General features: G+C 42.9%; 1 protein-coding gene across 5 annotated transcripts in view; it reads right to left on the bottom strand.

Moving 5' to 3' along the window:
• LOC121536624 (collagen alpha-3(VI) chain-like) overlaps window positions 1–14,708 on the bottom strand; it is a 63,499-nt gene that overhangs the window by 42,892 nt on the left and 5,899 nt on the right. For all 5 annotated transcript variants that reach the window (XM_045206542.1, XM_045206540.1, XM_045206537.1 and 2 more), the window contains exons 9-20: window positions 14,026–14,625; window positions 13,293–13,889; window positions 12,569–13,180; window positions 11,665–12,264; window positions 10,932–11,528; window positions 10,206–10,817; window positions 9,302–9,901; window positions 8,569–9,165; window positions 7,845–8,456; window positions 6,941–7,540; window positions 6,223–6,804; window positions 2,282–2,893 (exon numbers count right to left, since the gene is read on the bottom strand). In XM_045206542.1, coding sequence (XP_045062477.1) covers window positions 2,282–2,893; window positions 6,223–6,804; window positions 6,941–7,540; window positions 7,845–8,456; window positions 8,569–9,165; window positions 9,302–9,901; window positions 10,206–10,817; window positions 10,932–11,528; window positions 11,665–12,264; window positions 12,569–13,180; window positions 13,293–13,889; window positions 14,026–14,625 — 7,221 coding nt within the window. The remainder of the gene's footprint in view (window positions 1–2,281; window positions 2,894–6,222; window positions 6,805–6,940; window positions 7,541–7,844; window positions 8,457–8,568; window positions 9,166–9,301; window positions 9,902–10,205; window positions 10,818–10,931; window positions 11,529–11,664; window positions 12,265–12,568; window positions 13,181–13,292; window positions 13,890–14,025; window positions 14,626–14,708) is intronic.

The raw sequence follows: 14,708 nt of genomic DNA on the forward strand, positions 1-14,708 counted from the left end.
CAGAAATCCTGCTTGTTTGTAGGTGACCAAATACTTATTTCCACCATAATTTGCAAATAAATTCATAAAAAATCCTACAATGTGATTTTCTGGAGAAAATAAATTCTCAATTTGTCTGTCATAGTTGACGTGTACCTATGATGAAAATTACAGGCCTCTCTCATCTTTTTAAGTGGGAGAACTTGCACAATTGGTGGCTGACTAAATACTTTTTTCCCCCACTGTACGTGCAGTAATTGGTGATTTCAGGTTTTCCTATGCAAAAATGTAAAACCTCTTCAGCTGAGTATAGCGAATAGACTAGTAAACCCTTATATCCACAGACAGCTGCAACGCTGTAGAATACATTGGACTGGTATATATTTGTGTGAGAAGAGCACATGCTCAAATACATCATAAAAATAAGATTATTTCTATAAAACTCACGCGTATCAAAGAAGAAATGTGAATGAACTTGCCTTTTCACCTTTTGAATCCTTTTCAAATATTGTTTCAAATAGAGGGTGCATGACAGTTCATGAAGGATTACTTGTCTTATACTGTTCAAATGTATTATGAAGTTATGAGTAATGTGAAGAAAATCACCAAATTGCACAATTTCTATACTATTCCATACATGAATTTCACTGTGGCATTTTATTTGTTATCCCCTGCTCAAGACGAAAACATTGGTACCAAATATACTGGGGTAAGTAATGTGGAAGTCTGTGTAGGACCATTTAAATCTCATGAGCCAATGAAAATGTAACATTGACGGTGATGTCATTTTGGGGTGTAGTACCGCTACTAATCACTGGAGAAAAGTTGCAGTCATTAATATAATATAATATAATATGCCATTTAGCAGACGCTTTTATCCAAAGCGACTTACAGTCAGGCGTGCATACATTTTTGTGTTGGGATCAAACCCACTACCTTGGCGTTACAAGCGCCGTGCTCTACCAGCTGAGCTACAGAGGACTACAGCACAGGACCGAGGGTGAATGGGCAACACAAAATATTTAAGTGCCTTTGAACGAGGTATGGTAGTAGGTGCTAACGCACCGGTTTGCGTAAAGAACTGCAACGCTGCTGTGTTTTTCACGCTCAACAGTTTCCTGTGTGTATCAAGAATGGTCCACCACCCAAAGGACATCCAGCCAACTTGACACAACTGTGGGAAGCATTGGAGTCAACATGGGCCAGCATCCCTGTGGAACGCCATTCTCCATGCACCTCAATGAACTCCGCTCTTGCAGTGAGATCATGGTCAGAAGTGAATGCACTTGCTGGACTGTTCAAGTGTATTGTATTTTACCTGTGTTTAGTGCGTGCATCTTAGTGTAAATACACAACATGTCATTGCTTCTTTATGTCATTGCTTCGTTGGGTGTTGCTAAGGTAGTCGAGTCATTTACCATTTTTACAAGGTTCATAGAGTTATTCCTTTACCATGTGCATCATGCTACTTCTAGCAAGCTAGCCTAGGTGCTAGCCAGTCATGCTAGCTCATTTATGCTGTGTACCACATGCCTCGGATATGATTATTCTGTTCTTATTGTCTGTGTATGCATATTGTTATGTTTATGGACATTTACAATGTTTTTGTAGCCTCATGCTACCGTGTACTTTATTTAGCCTTATGTAGCATGTAGTCTTATTTAGCCTGTGCCTTCCTCGTGGCGCAGTTACTATCCCATGTTTGACGTTGCAGTCAAATTTCAGTTGCTGTTCCATCTACTTTCTATGTCATTACATTGGTGTAGATCTGGCCTATGCTTATCAGTGGTCATTCTCTTGTGTGCATTATTTACCTGTATACTACATTGTTGTGTTTATATAACTGTGTTATTACTGTCTGGTCATTATAGTGTTTATGGCAATGTATAGATATTATGTTATTACTGTATAAGCTATCCCCAGCATTCATACGTCAGTGTGCAGTACGTGTATGTACATTCTATCTAGCCTCTTTATTGCCATTCCAGAAATACCTTGTAGAACCACTTTTGTTATACACTCTGACTTCCACTGTGAGCACTGTCAATACAGAGGGGTGTGGTGTGGTGAATCATTATCTGCAATAAACCTGATCTGAAGACATTGAGACTTGTTCTTCTGGACACTGGCACCTATAGCTCTCTACTAGTGCCCGTTCTACATGGTACTCCCGGATCAGCCTTTAGTATTTCTCAGTGCAATGTTGTCCAAATATACCACAACATTTTATCAACTACTATGAAATTCAAACAGACATTCATCCTATAAAACATACATCAATGACAGCAAGAGAGTGCATTACCATCCACAGTTGGGAATACAGGGCGCAGCCTGGCAATGTCCTCATCTGACAACTCTGTGAGCGTGGAGATCAGTGTTTCCTGCACTGTGTACAGGCCAGGGAAGTCATCTACAGTGTAGGCAAAGTTGGGAACATAGGAGACAACCTGAAGCTCCTGAGGGTTAACATCTCTGGTCCCAATGCTGAAGGGAAAAACGCCTGACTGCTTCAGTGATGTCGCAGGTCGACTGATATCATCTGTGGACTTCCCGCCGGAGACGACAATCAGGAACTGTGGGACGCCCTCTTCCTTCCTGCCGCCATGTTGAGCATTCAGCACTTCATTACTAACAAACTCCAATGCCTGACCCAGGTTACGGTCCCGGCCGCCTCGCTGACGCAGTCCCTTGACAGCGTTCATAATCCCCTCCTTGGTTGTGTGGGAGTTCAGGTAGATATCTGCATTGGGGGAGCCACCATACTGCACCACACCAATCCTGATCTTGTTCTTGCCCACGTTCAGGTTCTCCACGATCCTGCGGATGAACTCCTGGATGATGGGGAACTCCCGTCCAACGCCATCTGAGCCATCGACAAGGAAGACGATATCCTTCTTGGGACCCTGGGACTCAACTGAAAGGAAAGGGAGAACAACATTTTTTATCAACCACTGCTCATTATATAGTAAATGTGCTAATACATTTTGAAAGCATGTTTTCACAAAGGTATTCAATATCCTTTTGCAAACGATGATTGGACACTTCAGCTGAAGGAATCCTTCCTAGTGTCTTACCTCCCTGACCAATGAATGTGGCAGGGTCAGGATACCCGGCTTTGACAAGTCTTGACATAGGAAAGAAGGAGGTTTTGGAGGTTTCACATTTGAACTCATTGTCTGAAATGTAGCCATTCTCCTTAGCTTCTGTGATGATCCCTTTTGTGGCCCATTTTTGCTGTGATCTAGTGTACTATAAAATAGATTTCTTTCCTATTCTTACCACTTTGCCCAGTCATATTCAAGGTTAGAACTACCTTTCTAGGGGTTCTGATGCGTCTAGCTTTGATATGCATTTTTGATAACATATCTACATTATTTCACTTTTTAATGTGTATAGTATTGCTTACTAGGTGTTGTCCAATGAATTATGTAACCACTCCCTATTCAAATCAGGGTTGATTGTAAAAAGCTGTTCAAAAGAGGACATTGTATTATCATATCTTTGTACTCCCTGACGAAGGCCATGCAGCTGAAATGCGTCCAAGTTTTAAAACTTTGTTTCCATTGAACATGCCATACAAATAAGGGCATTTTAATTAATTATATGAAGAGTGCCTTGGTCCTCCTTTCTTTTTGATGAACAATTTACCCCTTTTACCAAAGAGCACCTTCTGTCTACCAAAACCTACTATTATATACCTTAGCAGTGCTTCCCTTCCTTCTTTTTTTATCCTTCTTGGTTTCTTCAAGTTCAGAAATTACAATAAATGTTTTGTATAATGTCTCATGAAAGCATTTAGACATTTAGTAGTTTTATTTTCAGATTAACAAATGGACTACAGTTCTTTGCATGTCACCAAATTGTCTTTCCAATATTAAAAGAATAGACAAGTGACACAGAAAAATTAAGTCACTTACCAATAAGAGTGATACGCTTTAAAGTGAACAGTACATCTAATAAGATGTCTGGAAGCTCTCCAAAGTCAGTGATCAGAAAACCAAAACTAGTTTTATGAGCAGTGGTGGGAAGAACAATTGAGTCTATGACAATGCTGAAGCTCAAAATGCCAAGATCTTTGAGTGTTGAAGCCGATTGCCTAGCATTATCGCTGGAGGGTCCTCCTGTGAGCAGTATCAGTACTTGTGGAATACCTTCAAGATGTCGACTTCCAGAGAAGTTGGTAAGGACATTGTCTCTAACATACTGTAGAGCTGTGGCAGTGTTGCGCGATCTTCCTCCCTTATGTCTTAATGTTCATATCTTACTGATGACAGTGTCCTTGGTTGAAAAGGAACTCAAGTAGAAGTACACTACAGAGTCACTGTAAACTGGATCACTGCAACCCTGTCTCTGTCTTTGGCAACATCAAGGTTTTACACAACTCTTAGTACAAAGTCTTGCATGGCAGGAAACCAACTGCAACTGCTGTCTGAGCAGTCGATGAGGAACACATCACGCCGTCCAATTCGCGAATCCACTAGGGAGAATAGTACATGTGGACTTACCAAGATGCTGCTCTTGTCATATCAGTACTTAAGGGGAACAGGGGGTTTACATGCTATAACCATTTGGCATAGCAAAAGAAAATCTAGACAGCAAGTGAAACAAATTATGAAAACACCATTCCAGCACAGTGGTGAGAGTGAAGCTAGGTTTGACACTAAAAGATGTGAGGCACGAATCTTAAAATACTCAGCACTTCATTTCAAAATTCAGCAAATATTAAAGCAAAGAAGAAAGGAGCACAGATGAATTACCATCACATGCCATATATTGCAGGGAAACAGAGCTCATTGTCCTCTGTGTTGAAGACAATGGCAAATTAAGCCTCAAAATACGTCATCAAGATTCTACAATCTTTTTGTCTTGGAAAAGCGACATCAAAGGAAAATATATAATTCAAGGTTATGAGCCTTGGGAGAGCTTTGGAAAAATGACTTATGTTGGAGAACAATGCCAATCTAAAGAGTGGCGGGACAAGCCCATGATTCACATGTAGTATCAATAAGCAATTATGGGAAAAGTGTTCCTGACATCCCTTACCCAAAATGCCAGCATTTCTCCTAATAGTAATTATCATTGAAGATAAAAGTTGATTCTCCAATCTATAAAGTATTCTGGAAATGTAAGTGCCAAAGAAGGATTGAAAGAAATAGTTTGCAGCTCTTCAATGTCTGTAGCTTTTGACCCGATGGCGAAGACCATGATACCCTGTTGCTTCAGCGCATGAGAAGCATTGTTAATTGAGTATCTGGATCGTCCTCCACTCAAAATGACTAAAACCTGTGTAACACTGAGCAAGTGTCTACTTCCAGCTGAAGCAGTGAACACATTGTCCTTGATGTACAGGAGGGCAGCCCCGGTGTTGAGAAGTGTCCCTCCTTTATGCCTCGGACCTCTAACAGTGTCTAAAATGTCCTTCTTTGTAACATAAGTGTTCAGATAGAAGTGGAGTGAAGTTGAGTTTGTCTACTAGTTTTTCAACAAATCACGAATCGCTGGGAATCTACTCCTGGTGCCATCAGAACCATCCAGAAGGAATACAATGTCTCTCTTTGGTACTTTATTTTATGTGGGGAAAACATATTCAATTACTGTAAATATAATTTACAAAGAAGGAATAATGATTTCTTAAATATTATAAGTAAATACATATTAATATCTCTGAAAACAACTGCAGCTGATTTAAATGAATGCATTCCAGAAAGCTGAAGTAAATGCCACTGCTGCAAAAAAAGAGACAATTGCTTATTCTAAGAATAGGCAACTAGTAAGACTGTGTTTAAAGAAGAGAAGAGAACAATGAAATAAATAATGGAAAGGTTTTCTAGACATTAGGTGGTAATAATACCAAGCATAAGCATGGATGTAAAGTGGAAGTATTCACTCTCAATATTCAAGAACAATCTTTGAAAGAAAGATGAAAGAAGCAAAAATGAGTGAGAGCAATGTGAAAGAAGGCGTAAGCAAGATGTTGGAGGATTTGACAAATGAGGTGGCGATGCTACTAAACAATCCAACTTAACAGTGGTGACCCATTATCGTTGATGACTTAAATTAATGAGCGGCTTTAATTATTCTAATACTCTTAAATACTTCTACACATTATTTTGGAGAATGTAGATGAAAGCAAATATCTTAATAGGAAAGAGTAGTTGAGTATACCAGTAGATCTAAAAGATCTTAACATCACAAAGCAATTAACTGGTTAAATAGACAGAGAAAAACAAAGAAAATGTTTACCTATCAAACCAGGACTGGAAACTTGAGAAATTGATGATAAAAGTTCCAGCTGCAGACCTGGAAGGTCTGAAAAGTCTTGTGCCCCGAGAATCAGCTGTGGATCAGATGTAATTGACTGCATTTCTCTAGTGTCGGCCTGTCTGATGGCAATGCCAATACTCTGAATTCCTTGACCTTTCATATCCAAGGCAGCTTGTCTAACAGCGTCATTTGACCGTCCACCACTCAGCAAAATCAATATCTGAGGAACACCTTCATCACGTCTGCTTCCAGAGGTGTGCCTAAAGACTTTTTCTCTTACGAACTGGAGGGCTGCTCCGGTGTTGAGGGGTCCACCACCTTTGTGCCTCAGAAGTCTGATACCGTCAAGAATGTCCTCCTTGGTGGAGTATGTGTTCAGATAGAAATGAACTTCTTGATCTCTACCGTACTGGACAACAGAAACGCGGTCTTTGTCTCCTCCCACACTGAGTTTCCCCACTACACTCTGAACAAAATCACGCATTGCTGGGAATCCATTCCTTGCGCCATCAGAACCATCCACAAGGAATACCACATCCTTTCTGGAGGTGTCATGATCAACTGAGAAAATAAATAGATTATGTCAATCAGACTGGTCAAATGTAGGGCTTGTGGTCAAATTATACAGTCGTTTCTAAGAATCAGCTGACATGTTACTAACACTTCCTGACTCTTAATTAACAGTGATGACACATACCTAAAACTGTTGGCGATTCTGGAGTAACGTCAATAACAACTGCCTCCACCGAGGACAGAAGTTGCTGCTGGATGTTTGGAAGGTCAGTGAAGTCAGAGACAGACAGAGCGTAACTGGGATCATGTGATATCCTCTGCAATTCTCTGCTATCAGAACTCCTTGTTCCAATTCCAAAGATCAAGACCCCAAGCTCCTTCAGAGCAGAAGCTGGAGTGTCAACATTGTCAAAGGACCTTCCACCACTCAGCAGAATCAGTAACTGTGGAACACCTTCAAAGCGTCGACTTCCGGAGGAGGCAGTAAAGACATTGTCTCTCACGTACTGGAGAGCTGCTCCAGTGTTGAGAGGTCTCCCACCTTTGTGTCTCAGACCTCTTACAGTGTTGAGAATCTCTCCTTTTGTTGTGTAGGTGTTCAGATAGAATTGGGCAGCTGGATCTCTACTGTACTGGACCACAGCAACGCGATCTTTGTTCTCATCCACACCGAGTGTCTCCACCACTCTTTGAACAAAGTCCCGCATTGCTGGGAATCCACTCCTAGTGCCATCAGATCCATCCAGCAAGAACACGACATCCCTCCTGGGAGCCTGACTCTCAACTAGTGAATGTGAATGTTCAGAAAAATAGTCATATTAAATGTTGCATTGGTAAGGGGAAAACAGGACAAAGATGCTTCTGTCATATGAAAGTCATCCCTTTCCCTAATCTCAAACAACTATTCAAAGAAAGTGGCAATGTGTGCATTGGACTGAGTGCTATCATAGAGAACATTCCTACAGAGGTATGAAATGAAACCAACATGAAAGGTCTCAGGTGCATCTACTTAAAATGTCAAAGCTATCAAATACTCCATCCTGATGTAAGAGAGCAAATGGAACTGATCAAAACCATATCTTTCTTACCTAGTATTGTTGGTATTACTGTTGGTGTCATGGTTGTCACCTGTACAATGACAGTGCTTATAGCAGAAAGAAGCTGCTGTTGGACATTGGGGAGGTCAGTAAATTCAGACACGGAAAGAGCATAGCTGGGGTCATAGGATATCTTTTGTAATTCTCTGCTATCAGAGCTCCTTGTTCCAATTCCAAACACCAAGACACCAAGCTCCTTGAGAGCAGACGCTGGTGTATCTACATTGTCAAAGGACCTTCCACCATTCAACAGTATCAGAATCTGTGGAACCCCTTCAAGGCGCCTACTTCCGGAGGAGGCAATAAAGACATTGTCCCTGACATACTGGAGAGCTGCCCCAGTGTTGAGGGGTCTCCCTCCTTTGTGCCTCAGGCCTCTTACGGTCTCCACAACGTCTTCCTTTGTTGTATAAGTGTTCAGATAGAAGTGGGCCTCTGATTCTCTGCTATACTGGACCACAGAGACTCGATCTCTGTTTTCCTCCACAGTGAGTTTCTCTACCACTCTTTGAACAAAGTCACGCATTGCTGGGAAGCCATTCTTAGTGCCATCAGAACCATCCAGCAGGAATACTACATCCTTTCTGGCAATGCTTTGGTCCACTAAGAGTATCAGAAACAAAACAAAAATATATGTCAACATTGCTTCATGGAACCTGAGACTGAAATATGTGTGTGTTGCTTTAGTTGTCCTGGATAACGCATCAGTTCTTACCTATGACTGTTGGGGTTATGGGTGTAGCCTCAACTTGTACAGTTATGAGTGTGGAGAAAAACTGCTCCTGGACGCTGGGGAGGTCAGTGAATTCAGAAACAGACTGGGAAAAACTAGGATCAGTGGCAATCCTTTCGACCTCTCTGCTGGAATTTCTGGTTCCAATGCCAAAGATCAAGACCCCACTCTTTTTCAGGGCAGAAGCTGGTATGTCAACATTATCACTGGACCTTCCCCCACTCAGAAGTATCAGCATCTGAGGGACGCCCTCTTGGCTTCTGCTTCCTGAGGAGGCAGTAAAGACGTTGTCCCTTACGTATTGGAGGGCTGCCCCAGTGTTAAGGGGTCTACCTCCTCTGTGCCTCAGACTTCTGACAGTGTCAAGAATGTCCTCCTTGGTGGTGTATGTGTTCAGATAGAAATGAACTTCTTGATCTCTACCGTACTGGACAACAGAAACGCGGTCTTTGTCTCCTCCCACATTGAGTTTCCCCACTACTCTCTGAACAAAATCACGCATTGCTGGGAATCCATTCCTTGCGCCATCAGAACCATCCACAAGGAATACCACATCCTTTCTGGAGGTGTCATGATCAACTGAGAAAAGAAATAGATTATGTCAATCAGACTGGTCAAATGTAGGGCTTGTGGTCAAATGATACAGTCGTTTCTAAGAATCAGCTGACATGTTACTAACACTTCCTGACTCTTAATTAACAGTGATGACACATACCTAAAACTGTTGGCGATTCTGGAGTAACGTCAATAACAACTGCCTCCACCGAGGACAGAAGTTGCTGCTGGATGTTTGGAAGGTCAGTGAAGTCAGAGACAGACAGAGCGTAACTGGGATCATGTGATATCCTCTGCAATTCTCTGCTATCAGAACTCCTTGTTCCAATTCCAAAGATCAAGACCCCAAGCTCCTTCAGAGCAGAAGCTGGAGTGTCAACATTGTCAAAGGACCTTCCACCACTCAGCAGAATCAGTAACTGTGGAACACCTTCAAAGCGTCGACTTCCGGAGGAGGCAGTAAAGACATTGTCTCTCACGTACTGGAGAGCTGCTCCAGTGTTGAGAGGTCTCCCACCTTTGTGTCTCAGACCTCTTACAGTGTTGAGAATCTCTCCTTTTGTTGTGTAGGTGTTCAGATAGAATTGGGCAGCTGGATCTCTACTGTACTGGACCACAGCAACGCGATCTTTGTTCTCATCCACACCGAGTGTCTCCACCACTCTTTGAACAAAGTCCCGCATTGCTGGGAATCCACTCCTAGTGCCATCAGATCCATCCAGCAAGAACACGACATCCCTCCTGGGAGCCTGACTCTCAACTAGTGAATGTGAATGTTCAGAAAAATAGTCATATTAAATGTTGCATTGGTAAGGGGAAAACAGGACAAAGATGCTTCTGTCATATGAAAGTCATCCCTTTCCCTAATCTCAAACAACTATTCAAAGAAAGTGGCAATGTGTGCATTGGACTGAGTGCTGTCATAGAGAACATTCCTACAGAGGTATGAAATGAAACCAACATGAAAGGTCTCAGGTGCATCTACTTAAAATGTCAAAGCTATCAAATACTCCATCCTGATGTAAGAGAGCAAATGGAACTGATCAAAACCATATCTTTCTTACCTAGTATTGTTGGTATTACTGTTGGTGTCATGGTTGTCACCTGTACAATGACAGTGCTTATAGCAGAAAGAAGCTGCTGTTGGACATTGGGGAGGTCAGTAAATTCAGACACAGAAAGAGCATAGCTGGGGTCATAGGATATCTTTTGTAATTCTCTGCTATCAGAGCTCCTTGTTCCAATTCCAAACACCAAGACACCAAGCTCCTTGAGAGCAGACGCTGGTGTATCTACATTGTCAAAGGACCTTCCACCATTCAACAGTATCAGAATCTGTGGAACACCTTCAAGGCGCCTACTTCCGGAGGAGGCAATAAAGACATTGTCCCTGACATACTGGAGAGCTGCCCCAGTGTTGAGGGGTCTCCCTCCTTTGTGCCTCAGGCCTCTTACGGTGTCCACAACGTCTTCCTTTGTTGTATAAGTGTTCAGATAGAAGTGGGCCTCTGATTCTCTGCTATACTGGACCACAGAGACTCGATCTCTGTTTTCCTCCACAGTGAGTTTCTCTACCACTCTTTGAACAAAGTCACGCATTGCTGGGAAGCCATTCTTAGTGCCATCAGAACCATCCAGCAGGAATACTACATCCCTTCTGGCAATGCTTTGGTCCACTAAGAGTATCAGAAACAAAACAAAAATATATATGTCAACATTGCTTCATGGAACCTGAGACTGAAATATGTGTGTGTTGCTTTAAATGTCCTGGATAACGCATCAGTTCTTACCTATGACTGTTGGGGTTATGGGTGTAGCCTCAACTTTTACAGTTATGAGTGTGGAGAAAAACTGCTCCTGGACGCTGGGGAGGTCAGTGAATTCAGAAACAGACTGGGAAAAACTAGGATCAGTGGCAATCCTTTGAACCTCTCTGCTGGAATTTCTGGTTCCAATGCCAAAGATCAAGACCCCACTCTTTTTCAGGGCAGAAGCTGGTATGTCAACATTATCACTGGACCTTCCCCCACTCAGAAGTATCAGCATCTGAGGGACGCCCACTTGGCTTCTGCTTCCTGAGGAGGCAGTAAAGACGTTGTCCCTTACGTATTGGAGGGCTGCCCCAGTGTTAAGGGGTCTACCTCCTCTGTGCCTCAGACTTCTGACAGTGTCAAGAATGTCCTCCTTGGTGGTGTATGTGTTCAGATAGAAATGAACTTCTTGATCTCTACCGTACTGGACAACAGAAACGCGGTCTTTGTCTCCTCCCACATTGAGTTTCCCCACTACTCTCTGAACAAAATCACGCATTGCTGGGAATCCATTCCTTGCGCCATCAGAACCATCCACAAGGAATACCACATCCTTTCTGGAGGTGTCATGATCAACTGAGAAAAGAAATAGATTATGTCAATCAGACTGGTCAAATGTAGGGCTTGTGGTCAAATTATACAGTCATTTCTAAGAATCAGCTGACATGTTACTAACACTTCCTGACTCTTAATTAACAGTGATGACACATACCTAAAACTGTTGGCGATTCTGGAGTAACGTCAATAACAACTGCCTCCACCGAGGACAGAAGTTGCTGCTGGATGTTTGGAAGGTCAGTGAAGTCAGAGACAGACAGAGCGTAACTGGGATCATGTGATATCCTCTGCAATTCTCTGCTATCAGAACTCCTTGTTCCAATTCCAAAGATCAAGACCCCAAGCTCCTTCAGAGCAGAAGCTGGAGTGTCAACATTGTCAAAGGACCTTCCACCACTCAGCAGAATCAGTAACTGTGGAACACCTTCAAAGCGTCGACTTCCGGAGGAGGCAGTAAAGACATTGTCTCTCACGTACTGGAGAGCTGCTCCAGTGTTGAGAGGTCTCCCACCTTTGTGTCTCAGACCTCTTACAGTGTTGAGAATCTCTCCTTTTGTTGTGTAGGTGTTCAGATAGAATTGGGCAGCTGGATCTCTACTGTACTGGACCACAGCAACGCGATCTTTGTTCTCATCCACACCGAGTGTCTCCACCACTCTTTGAACAAAGTCCCGCATTGCTGGGAATCCACTCCTAGTGCCATCAGATCCATCCAGCAAGAACACGACATCCCTCCTGGGAGCCTGACTCTCAACTAGTGAATGTGAATGTTCAGAAAAAGAGTCATATTAAATGTTGCATTGGTATGGGAAAAACAGGACAAAGATGCTTCTGTCATATGAAAGTCATCCCTTTCCCTAATCTCAAACAACTATTCAAAGAAAGTGGCAATGTGTGCATTGGACTGAGTGCTGTCATAGAGAACATTCCTACAGAGGTATGAAATGAAACCAACATGAAAGGTCTCAGGTGCATCTACTTAAAATGTCAAAGCTATCAAATACTCCATCCTGATGTAAGAGAGCAAATGGAACTGATCAAAACCATATCTTTCTTACCTAGTATTGTTGGTATTACTGTTGGTGTCATGGTTGTCACCTGTACAATGACAGTGCTTATAGCAGAAAGAAGCTGCTGTTGGACATTGGGGAGGTCAGTAAATTCAGACACGGAAAGAGCATAGCTGGGGTCATAGGATATCTTTTGTAATTCTTTGCTATCAGAGCTCCTTGTTCCAATTCCAAACACCAAGACACCAAGCTCCTTGAGAGCAGACGCTGGTGTATCTACATTGTCAAAGGACCTTCCACCATTCAACAGTATCAGAATCTGTGGAACACCTTCAAGGCGCCTACTTCCGGAGGAGGCAATAAAGACATTGTCCCTGACATACTGGAGAGCTGCCCCAGTGTTGAGGGGTCTCCCTCCTTTGTGCCTCAGGCCTCTTACGGTCTCCACAACGTCTTCCTTTGTTGTATAAGTGTTCAGATAGAAGTGGGCCTCTGATTCTCTGCTATACTGGACCACAGAGACTCGATCTCTGTTTTCCTCCACAGTGAGTTTCTCTACCACTCTTTGAACAAAGTCACGCATTGCTGGGAAGCCATTCTTAGTGCCATCAGAACCATCCAGCAGGAATACTACATCCTTTCTGGCAATGCTTTGGTCCACTAAGAGTATCAGAAACAAAACAAAAATATATGTCAACATTGCTTCATGGAACCTGAGACTGAAATATGTGTGTGTTGCTTTAGATGTCCTGGATAACGCATCAGTTCTTACCTATGACTGTTGGGGTTATGGGTGTAGCCTCAACTTGTACAGTTATGAGTGTGGAGAAAAACTGCTCCTGGACGCTGGGGAGGTCAGTGAATTCAGAAACAGACTGGGAAAAACTAGGATCAGTGGCAATCCTTTGAACCTCTCTGCTGGAATTTCTGGTTCCAATGCCAAAGATCAAGACCCCACTCTTTTTCAGGGCAGAAGCTGGTATGTCAACATTATCACTGGACCTTCCCCCACTCAGAAGTATCAGCATCTGAGGGACGCCCACTTGGCTTCTGCTTCCTGAGGAGGCAGTAAAGACGTTGTCCCTTACGTATTGGAGGGCTGCCCCAGTGTTAAGGGGTCTACCTCCTCTGTGCCTCAGACTTCTGACAGTGTCAAGAATGTCCTCCTTGGTGGTGTATGTGTTCAGATAGAAATGAACTTCTTGATCTCTACCGTACTGGACAACAGAAACGCGGTCTTTGTCTCCTCCCACATTGAGTTTCCCCACTACTCTCTGAACAAAATCACGCATTGCTGGGAATCCATTCCTTGCGCCATCAGAACCATCCACAAGGAATACCACATCCTTTCTGGAGGTGTCATGGTCAACTGAGAAAAGAAATAGATTATGTCAATCAGACTGGTCAAATGTAGGGCTTGTGGTCAAATTATACAGTCGTTTCTAAGAATCAGCTGACATGTTACTAACACTTCCTGACTCTTAATTAACAGTGATGACACATACCTAAAACTGTTGGCGATTCTGGAGTAACGTCAATAACAACTGCCTCCACCGAGGACAGAAGTTGCTGCTGGATGTTTGGAAGGTCAGTGAAGTCAGAGACAGACAGAGCGTAACTGGGATCATGTGATATCCTCTGCAATTCTCTGCTATCAGAACTCCTTGTTCCAATTCCAAAGATCAAGACCCCAAGCTCCTTCAGAGCAGAAGCTGGAGTGTCAACATTGTCAAAGGACCTTCCACCACTCAGCAGAATCAGTAACTGTGGAACACCTTCAAAGCGTCGACTTCCGGAGGAGGCAGTAAAGACATTGTCTCTCACGTACTGGAGAGCTGCTCCAGTGTTGAGAGGTCTCCCACCTTTGTGTCTCAGACCTCTTACAGTGTTGAGAATCTCTCCTTTTGTTGTGTAGGTGTTCAGATAGAATTGGGCAGCTGGATCTCTACTGTACTGGACCACAGCAACGCGATCTTTGTTCTCATCCACACCGAGTGTCTCCACCACTCTTTGAACAAAGTCCCGCATTGCTGGGAATCCACTCCTAGTGCCATCAGATCCATCCAGCAAGAACACGACATCCCTCCTGGGAGCCTGACTCTCAACTAGTGAATGTGAATGTTCAGAAAAAGAGTCATATTAAATGTTGCATTGGTATGGGAAAAACAGGACAAAGATGCTTCTGTCA

The sequence above is a fragment of the Coregonus clupeaformis genome, chromosome 23 (genome assembly GCF_020615455.1).
Source record: "Coregonus clupeaformis isolate EN_2021a chromosome 23, ASM2061545v1, whole genome shotgun sequence".
NCBI classification, from domain to species: Eukaryota; Metazoa; Chordata; class Actinopteri; order Salmoniformes; family Salmonidae; genus Coregonus; species Coregonus clupeaformis.